This window comes from Microtus ochrogaster, chromosome 5, assembly GCF_000317375.1.
Source record: "Microtus ochrogaster isolate Prairie Vole_2 chromosome 5, MicOch1.0, whole genome shotgun sequence".
Lineage (NCBI taxonomy): Eukaryota > Metazoa > Chordata > Mammalia > Rodentia > Cricetidae > Microtus > Microtus ochrogaster.
Genome location: NC_022012.1, coordinates 50,640,034 through 50,650,710, shown reverse-complemented (window position 1 = coordinate 50,650,710; position 10,677 = coordinate 50,640,034). Strand labels below are relative to the sequence as shown.

The 10,677-nt window shown below is 40.2% G+C and overlaps 1 protein-coding gene across 1 annotated transcript in view; it reads right to left on the bottom strand.

Annotated features, from left to right (window-relative positions):
* Window positions 1–10,677, bottom strand: part of Hmg20a (high mobility group 20A) — an 82,453-nt gene that overhangs the window by 11,974 nt on the left and 59,802 nt on the right. The window contains exons 4-6 of the mRNA XM_005347400.3: window positions 8,446–8,658; window positions 5,047–5,179; window positions 4,093–4,124 (exon numbers count right to left, since the gene is read on the bottom strand). Coding sequence (XP_005347457.1) covers window positions 4,093–4,124; window positions 5,047–5,179; window positions 8,446–8,658 — 378 coding nt within the window. The remainder of the gene's footprint in view (window positions 1–4,092; window positions 4,125–5,046; window positions 5,180–8,445; window positions 8,659–10,677) is intronic.

Below are 10,677 nucleotides of genomic sequence, written 5' to 3'. Positions count from 1 at the left end.
GTAGACCAGGCTGGTCTCGAACTCACAGAGATCCGCCTGCCTCTGCCTCCCGAGTGCTGGGATTAAAGGCGTGCGCCACCACCGCCCGGCTTAGCTATTGGTGTTTTATATTCAAAATCTTGCATACCATAAACAGAAGAGTAAAAGTGAGGAATCTATTGTGAAATCTGAAGATTCCAAAGCCTCTCAATAAGAAAGCAGTAAAGAAAATACCCAGAATTCATTCCTATAAAAATATGTTAGGGTAAGAGATAAAATGTATCCTTTTGCCAAGTGTGGTGTCTATGGTGGATTACTCTGAGTTCTAAACCAGCTGGGGCTGGGGCTTTTATACCATGTCAAGTTTCCCCTCCCCTTCCAACAAATTGTTTCTACTTGTTACCACTAACTTTTATCTTTGAATAAAAGAATGAATTGATGCCCAGTAAGCAGTTCAGCTGTGCGGAAACCTGAGTGCAGGGATCCTGTCTCACACTGGTGTTTGCCTAGGAAGGGGACAGACTGGAGAAACTGCCTTCTGATGGGAAGAGATCAAGACAGGCATTTAAGATGGGAATCTAGTGGTTCATATGCATAATCACAAACCTTGTGAGATCCCTCTAAAAAACTGGATGGAGACCTGAAAATTTATGTGTTTACCCGAGGAACATTTCTTTTCAGAGTGCTTAATTTTTACCACATTCTTTTGTTTTCCTAATGGAAGAAAACACCTTTTTCTAGAAGAATTTAAAAATAAACAGCAGGATTAACATCAAAAGCACCACATTTTGACATACACACACCTCTTCCCAAAACAGTTCATAGCGGAGTTCAATGAGACTTAACTAATGTATGGGCAAGAAAGACTGGTTCTGAAAGGGATCTTAGCCACATTCCCAGTAGCTGTCTATAGACTGCAGGTTTACTGTATGCTTTAACTTTATTTCCTGGTTGTGACAGGAAACTTAGGACACACAACCCCAACATACACACAGTGCCATAAGTCCAATCCTAAATCTCCAAGTGACTTAGAACAGAGCCCTGTAACTTTAGTTCTCTTACCTTTTTCAATTTCCCATTCAGTTGTACACTGACCTCACCATGGGCCCGAGTATTTGCCATTCAGAATGCTAAGGGGTTGGTTGCTTAGTTCTCATGACTATGACACAAAGGGACTTTCTCAAGGTCTTTACTCTCCTCAGAAAGGTAATTATATTCTATTCTTTGCCAGAACAGTCCAAACTCAACTTATTATGTAAGGGCAGAGTCTAGCAGCAGTGAGGTGCAGTATACGCTGCCCCTTGGTACATATTCTTAAGAGTATAAAATAAGAAACATAAAAGCAATTAAATGAAACTGTTCAGTCTCCCATTGCAACAGAGACATTCTACCTAAAGGAAGAGTGGTAATACAAACCACCAGCATTCCTCATTACTGAGTCCATTACTTGGCACAGAGAGGCCCCTCCTGAGGGCTTGGATATACTAAATGCTCTGAGGATTGCTCAAGGGATTAAAATCATAAGGATTAGATTACCTCCTCATTGAAAGGGTCTAATTTGTTCAGGCTGGGTGTCACTTTGTCATTTTTCATAAATTAAAGGAGAAACAAAATTATTGTTTCTAGCTCAGTCTTCCTATGAGATGAAGATACTTTCTAGAGAATAAAGCTCACAGACTCCTGCACCTAATGGGCTTTCTTTCTTTGGGAAGGGGTTTCAAGACAGGGTTTCTCTGTGTAGCCCTGACTGTCCTGGAACTGATCCTCTGTAGACCAGGCTGACCTTGAACTCAGAGATCTGCCTACCTCTGCCTCCCGAGTGCTGGGATTAAAGGTGTGTGCCAACACAGCCTGACAGTGGGCTGGTTTTTGATCTGAAAAGATAAGAATATTTTTCACTTTGGATTTCCATTTTGTTCACTCACCGAGTGGAAGGAAAAAGAACAGAGGGCTCTCTGAATGGAATCTATTTCAGCCCGTGATTTAGGACAAGGCTCAGGGCCAGAACTACGAGAGTATGCCATGCATCTCTTGAGTGCGTTTTACTTGAGGACCATTCTTATTATCACGAGTCAGGATGCAGTGCCTTCTGCTATACAGAAAGGCTTCCAGGAGAGCATTTGTCAGCTCTCAGATGATCCTGCTACTTCTGTCCAGGCATCAATGACTTAGGGAATCTCAGTCAATTTAGAAACAAGATCAGCTTCTTCACTATATGGAAACTGGTAAATCTGTCTTCACTAGCATCTCAGATTTGTACTTTAGCATGCATTGTGTTGTCAACAGTGGCTAACTGGGAAGCAGGAAGCTACCCTACTGCCTCTAATTTAACTTATCTTTTAAAATTTAGTTTATTTTTATGTGTATGTTTTGCTAGCATGGATGGCCATGTATCATGGGTATACAGAGGCCAGAAAAGGGCTCTCCTGGGACTGGAGTTACAGACTGTTGTGAGCTGCCATGTGGGTGCTGGTAATTGAAGCCAAGACCTCTGTAAGAACAGTCAGTGTTTCTTGTTTCTGAGCCATCTCTCCAGCCCCTCTAACTTAAGTTGAATAAACTCTTTTATCCTAGGTAAGTCATCCCGCTCACTAGCAAAATGGGACAGCTGAGAATATGTCTGAGGTGTTAGTATTTTAAGGTAGACTAAAGGTCTGTTCTATTGGAATCCTATTGCACTCTTCATAAGAGAAGAAAGTATGTATTTAGAATCCATGATGTTTTAGGTATTTTATAAGAAACATACTTTTTTTTATTAACTCACTCATACATCTGCTGAAATATTCCAAATACCATAGTACACGTGAACATCGGAGGCCAACCTTGGGTGCCATCCTGGCCAGCCACTATGGTGTTTTGTGATGGAGTCACTCTTTGGCTTAGAACTCGCCAATTAGGCTAGGCTAGGAGGCTACCATTACCTAGAGTGGTTTTGACATGGGTGCCGAGGATCTGACTAAGGCCCTCATGCTTGCACAGTAGGTACTTTATCAACTGAGCCATCTTCCAGCTTGAAAACCATGTTGTTTAAATTCCCACTACTTTTCAGTTATCTTTGGATTCTTAGAGAAAAATAATTTTTACAGAATACATTCTCCATGCATGAACATCATGCTGGGTGGCATGGTATTGGATAGAAAAGTAATCCAGAATGTGAATAAGAGAAGAGCTTGGGAGAGTCACCAGGTCAGCTCGGCTATCTATATGGGAGAAGTATAGCAACTTTGAAGGTTGAAGCAAGTGAGAAGAAATAAAAGGAGTTAAGGAGGAAATGGAACTTAACAGGGCTTGATGACTTCAACTTTGAGAAGCAGAAACAGGAAGATGGAGAGAAGAATGTCTGAGGGTAATCCTGTGAAAGAACAATAGGAACACAGACATGAGGCAGAGGAGGACACGTGGGAGATGCCGCGCAAGCAATATTCTGAAGGTGTTTGAAATGAGAAGACCCTGACTGCTGTGCTTGAATACGATTAGTTGAGCAGAGATGAGTCCCTGACATTCTATCTTATTTTTGTATCTGTATATTTAACCACCTACCTCTATATCTGAAGCATATAAAAGCAACATAGTCAAACATACAAACTTATGTATTAAACACATACAGGCTGAAGCAAATCAGAGGGAAGAGGTCAACAAATAAGCACATGCAAGTGAGATGAGGACAGGAAAGGAGGTGCAGGGCCTGAGCTCCAGCCCACTGTGTGCTACTGACTAGCTGAGAATCACTTTACCCAATGCTGGAGCTCCTAAGCAACCCCTTTCTGAAGTGGATGACAGCATTTGTTGATGATAAACTATGGCCAAGTTGCAGCCTCTATCTGGCTTCCATTTCTGTGTCTGATTCTGAATTCCAACCATTTCTTGGCATTTAAAACTAATGAAATTCTTAGACTACAGGAACAGATTGGGGTTAGGGACTGCAGTTCAAAGGCAGATTCATGACATAAGTGTCTACCATATGTTAAGAACCCCTGAGCCAAAGCAACTCAGTCTGAATTATGGAATAAAAGAGTCTGTACCATTCTTGAAAAAAAAAAAAAGAAGTAACAGCATTTCAAAAAGCAATATTATTATAAGTATATATGGGTATTCAGACAGAAGGCTAATTACCTCATGATCGTGAGTGGCCTGTCGGGCTGCATCTAAAAATATGAAAGAATAAAAAAAATTAATCCGAAAAAGAAAACAATAACAAAACCCAAGTAAATGACTGTGCCAACCACAAAACTTGCTGGTATCTGCAGACTTTCACAACATATGATATTTTTATTCATGGCATAATTAACTGTCAGTCAACAAGAGTTAAATGACCCCCCACATCTACAGAGCACACAAGCAGGTATAAGGAGACATCAGATAGTTCTTACCTTTGAGGGAACAGGGTGTGAGAGCAGGTAGGAAACACATGCCAAAGGTTTGAGCAGCCTAAATGTGCAAGTGTGGAGAAGATGCTGTGGCTAAGGGATGCCAGACCAGTGTGGGTGGTGTGCCTTTGGCAGTGTTTTCTGGAGAGGGGAACTGGAGCAAGACTTGTGAGGATGTGATGTACCATTTCAACAGAGAAAAAAGATCCCGTGAAGACATAGATGCCATCTCATTCACTATCACTCCCTCAAGGCCCACAACAGATCTGGCACTTAACAGAAGAAGCTCAATAGAGCGTCCTTTGAATTCATGCATGAATAAATGATTAAATGAAGAGGATCATGGAGGTAGAGAAGAAGAGCACAGAAAAGGCTTAGAAGTGTTAGGGCAAGTTAGTTACATGGTTTCGTAGACAGACTTGTTCAAAGGTAGAGAAGCGCCTAACTTGGAAACTAGACCAAGAAAGGCAGGTAGGGAATAGTAGTTTTGGTGCATCAGCCAGATTATTGATCTTAAATTCAAAAAACCAAGCAAAGTGTCAAAAGAATGATGTAATTTTGGTAAAATTCTAGGGTGTGATCTCTAAGTAAATACAGGACAACAGAGAGATAACAGAAACACATCTTTCACATTTGCCACCATAACAGTTAGAATCATAATACTCCAACAAGTAAGACAAACTGTACTTGGTTCTGATACCTTGCCTATGAGATTTGCCTTTCTGACGGTCCTGGGTTTTCCTACTGAAGACCTTGTAGGCCTCGGTCTTCTGATACTGCTCCAGTTCCTTCATGTAACGTTCCTTATCTCTGTCTGCTTCATCAAGGTAGCGCTAGAAAAGAAGTGTGGGATTATTTTCAAGAAACTGAGAGGTTAGGTAAAGTATCAATTAGCTTTTTAAAGAAAGAGTACAATTAAAACAAGAAAAAAAGTATACAGTACGTTGTAGGAGAATCTGAAAGCAGGTATAGAATAAAATCTTTTTTCCCCCTCCGAGACAGGGTTTCTCTGTGTTTCCCTGGCTGTCCTGGACCAGGCTGACCTTGAACTCACAGAGATCTGCCTGCCTCTGCCTCCCAAATGTTGGGATTAAAAGTGTGCACCACCAATACCAGGTGGAATAAAATCTTTCAATCATAAAACAAGCAAGGGCTGTTGAGGAGACTTGGTAGGGAAAGGTTTTTGCTGCCATCCCTGACAACTGCAGTTCGACCTGGGTGACAGAGACAACTTGTGTCTGAAAGTTGTACCGACCTCTGCATGTCTACACACACACATTAAATAAATAAATAAAACACATCATTAGAGAATAAACGAGTGATTGATTGACTTTCTAGACCGTGTATTGTTTTTCCTAGTTTAATGAAGGTAAGTTCTATTGAGAGCACCAACATAAAACATTCATGAAGATTACAGTCAACCATCTCCCTAGCCTTATAGATAGAATTTCACGTGGCTACTGGAGTTCTTCAGAGGTCTGAATTCCATATAGGCACATGTTCCCAGGGGAAGGGAAGGAATATTAGTGTGTTTTTCTACTCTCAACTCATTTTGAGGGAATGATCTCATACATCCATTGGCCCTTTTAAAAGCCAGATGAGTGGAACACTAATGCTGGAGAACACGAAAAGAATGATCTCATCCGATGGGCCTAAAAGAGACTACTCTAAGAGAGCGTTAGCTCTATGCTTTCATCATTCTGTGCTATTAATTATTTAAACAAGTTCACTGATCTCCAGAATTGTTTTGCTTAATGCTTTGTCCATTTCATTCATCAAATTAGGTGTAAAAAAGTATAAAAGGTGCTGCCTGTAAATGAGCAATCAGATTCAGAGGTTATGTTAGAAATCCCCCCACCCCGCAGATGTAAGGGGTTGGCTAAATCTGGGACGATTTAAGGAACAAATAAATTAAGCATGGTAATAAATTATAAACTGCTGAAAAAGACATTATATCATAAATAAACTTTATGATATGAATTATTTATGATCACACCAATAACAAACAGAATATGAGCAACTGTTCAAGAGGAGGGAACAAGGCCCCTGTATAGATCAGAAAGTTGAGGACCAACTGGTAACTGAGTAAGGAATGTTGGAATTGGAAAAATTACCATTTTGTAAGCATAATGATAAAGATTAGAAAAAGTGAAACTTATCTATTGATATTATGTCTAAGGGGACACCTTTCTTTTTTTTTTTTGTTAGCGTTAGATGCTGTTTTAGGGTTTTTGGATGTTCTTGTACTATTTTCATGTTTTTAACTTTTTGTACATTTGAAATTACTTCAAAATAAAGTTGACCAAACACATATAAAAGCCTTCCTAAACAGCCAGCAGTGGTTATCATTAGAGAACCATTGTTATTTCTGTTTTCTGTTTACACACTTACTACTACCACAAAAAATAAAACTTGAGCATGTATTAACTTTGAAATAAAGATTAAAAAAAAATAATAAACTGACAAGGCATCTGATGACCTCCTTGTTATAAACTGCTTTTTGTAAGCTTGCCTACCACAAACACAAAGCTTCAAATTGAAATTTAATCTTATCTCTTTGAAAATTTTGAATTCAATTAATTCCCAAGATATATTTTTCAATTTAGTTTTAGTCTTTCTGGAATCCATTTTAAAGAGTGCAAGCCACAAAAGAATTTAAGGCATAAAAGAAATATAGATGTTTCCGATGCCAGGAAGCGGGGGCTTTTACTGCAAAGCCCGTCAGCCCCAGTTACCATCATCCCTCTGCTGCAGTGGCCTTTCACCCAGTGCATGGCTATCTTGTGCTTAATTCCCTTCAATCTCTCTAACGAAGAGACTTGTTTTAGTTCAGCAACACGGCTAGTTTCTGTCTTAGAGGAGAGCGATCAAGTAGTTCTGTTTTATTTTCTGTTGTGGTTAAATTTGCTAGAAATCTAGTTAAAACAATTGGTAAAGCAATAAGATCTTTTTATTAAATAAAATTCTTATGTGAATTGAAGAATTTTGGCAAATGATTTTTCCCTTATTTTTATTCATGACTTTCATTTAGCTCAATAGGATACATTACTTTGATAGATTTCTTAATTTCTTAATATTGAACCACTTTTCAAAACATTCTTCTGTGAACTCAGTATACTCATCAAATAAAATGTAGCTGCTTTGGTTGGGGGTGGATTCTAGAGTCCTTGCCACTCACAAACCTCCAACAACTCTTGGGACAGAGTCTACTCGCTGTGCCAGAGAGAGGAACTACATGGACCCTGCTATTATGGTCTTCTTTTCTTTCCCCATTGAGTTTCTGGTGCTTTCTCTGTTTCCATATAGAAACATAATTCCTGTTTCTGTCTCCCTCTTTATATGACCCTCCATGGGTGCCTGTCTTTTTTCTCTCCTTCTGTGAACATATTATTGGATCAGAGCCAATCTGAACCAGTTTGACCTCTCCTTAGTTAATTACATTTGCAAAGGCCTTGTTCTGAGACTGCAGACACAGATTTTAGGGTACATGCTCTCAACTCCAGTGCACAAGGCCAGCAGTCTGAAATCTCCAAGATGTGGCACTGGTCACCTGCCACAACATCTCAACATCTTCCTTATGGAGCCTTTTCTCATGTTCCTTTTGCAGCACTGGAGATTGAACCGAGAACCCACAAGTGCTCTGCTCCAAGTTACCACTTAAACCCTTTTCGTACTTTTCTTTAGTTTAAGATGGTCTCTAGCTAAGCTAGCCTTAAATTTATTCTGTAGCCCTGATGGTTCTGCCTCAGTCCATAGGGCACTGTGACACAACTAAAGAACCAACTGTCCACCTTCTTGGCTTTTCTGATAGAAATATTTAAAAAAATATTTATATCGTACTATGTCTCCTCCCCCCCCACAATGTATGAACATATGTCACACCTATGTAGGTGCCTTTGAGGCCAAAAGAGGGTGTCTGATCAGTTGGAAGCTGAAGCTACAGGCAGTTGTCAGCCATCTGACATGGGATCTGGAAAATGAACTCCAATTCTCTAGAGGAACAGTGAGTGAGCACAACCACTAAGCCATCTTTCCAGGTTCCAAATAATTTTTGAGATATAATCAAAACAAGCCAAGGGCCAGAAGCAAGAACCATCACCTGTTTCTCCTCAGGAGGCAGTTTACTCCACTCATTGCCCAACATCCTTGTGATTTCTGGAAACGGGACCTCTGGTCTCTTTGCTCGAAGCTGTTCTCTACGCTCGTTCATGAATCGAACATATCCTGTAAGGGGGGATTTGGGTGCATTGCTGTCTCGGAGAGGTTTCTTTCTTTTTCTCCCTTTGGACCAACCTCCTCGTTTACTTCTTTGCTATAAAACAAAGCAAAATGAAAAACAAAAATAAAACAATAATCACTCAAGTAACCCATCAACAATAATAACAAACACCAATATCAAAAGAGAATTTGAGCTGCATCTTCCCATGAGGCCCTGGATATTCAAAGCTCCCAGATCAGTCAGGTACAAAAGACTACAACGCTATGTAAAAAGCTTCAGCTATTTCAACTGTAGACCCTTTAAGGCAGCAGTTCTCAATCTGTGGGTCGAAACCCCTCTGGAGGTTAAAGGACCCTTCCACAGCGGTTGCATATCAGATGTCCTGCATATCAGATGTTTACATTATGATTCATAACAGTAGCAAAATTACAGTTATAAAATAACAATGAAAATAATTTTATGGTTGGGGTCACATGACATGAGGAGCTGTGCTAAAGGCTGCAGTATTAGGAAGAGTGAGAACCACTGCTCTAAGGCATTGTGCTGCAAACTAGGGAAATAGAGCGCTATTAAATTTTATTTTTGGAAACAGGGTTTCTATAGGTAGCACAAGATGGCCTCAAACTCACTATGTATGTCAGGGTAACTGCAAATTCATGGTGATCCCCTGCCTCAGCCTCTTGAGTGCTGGGATTCTAGGATGCATCACCACCCTTGGTGTGTATAAATGGCTATTTTGGTGCCAGTCCCAGAAGATGAGAATAGGATACCACGATCATGCAAGCTTTGGCCTTCCTTTACACTTTCTAACCGGGATTTCCACATGAGAAATTCAGCAGCACACACATGCACTGTGCCACAAAAGCAGACACTGTGACAGGAAACTAGAATAAGATGTCACATGCACCAAGTGCAAGAAGAGCTGCTGCATGGAGATTAAAAATAATTCACAGCCGGGCGGTGGTGGCGCACGCCTTTAATCCCAGCACTCGGGAGGCAGAGGCAGGTGGATCTCTGTGAGTTCGAGACCAGCCTGGTCTACAGAGCTAGTTCCAGGACAGGAACCAAAGCCACAGAGAAACCCTGTCTCGAAAAACCAAAAAAAAAAAAAAAAAATTCACAAAAGTGTTCTTCACTGATACTAAAGACCAGTTAATTTCCCATAGCAAACAGCATATAGATATTTAAATTATATCTATATAAATATATAAATAAGTCTTTATATACAGATCAAATCAACTTTTAAGATGCTTAAAAAAATACTACATTGTCACTGATATTTTACCACAGCCTTTCTTCTTAGCCTTCTGAACGAGACCTAAGCATATCATGTTTTTGCTCCATAATCTAACAAACATAGTCTATTAGTTAATGTACCACGGTTATAGAATTCTTATTTCAGAGAAGAAAAAGGTAAACAAGATTAAAAACAATAACAAAAGCATCTATTTACTGTTTTACTGCACTCTTTCAAACGTATGTGAATGGTGACGGCCCTCCATTTGGCAAATAGTGTATTAGAGATTAGATTTCCAGTTTTTGTTTTGTTTTTGGAAACCTAGGAACATGAAGCTACTAAGGAGCCTAGAGATGTATAGCTCAATGGAAATGTGCTTAGCATGAATCCCCAGCACTATATAGCCACACAAACACCTGTAGTGGCATTTCACTTGTATTTTCATAAATAAAACTTGCCTGAGGATTAGAAAAGTAAAATGACACACCCACCCTGCACTCTTGAGGGCATGCCCTTTGCTCTTTCTAACATGGAGAAAAGCAGACTTTTAACTGAGCAAGTTTAATAAATACCCTTAGGAACCATGAGAAACTGGCAGTCCCGAGTGGAAAAACGTTGTCCCACGCATTGTGCCAACACAGGATTGTAAGAGAGCGTGGACAGTAGCTCATCAGAGCTCATGAGCCAAAGGCTCCTGGAGAATCTCTCCTGGGCGGTTTTAGGAGGCAATCCCTACTCCTGTTTGTCTTCCTCAGGATTCTTGTAGAAAGGAAATAAATGTGAGGTGTGCTTACAAAAAAGGACGCAGGAAGCGGGTGAGCAGAGCACAGACTATGTGGAGAGGAGTTGTATTACGTTAAGAAACGAGGGCAGGG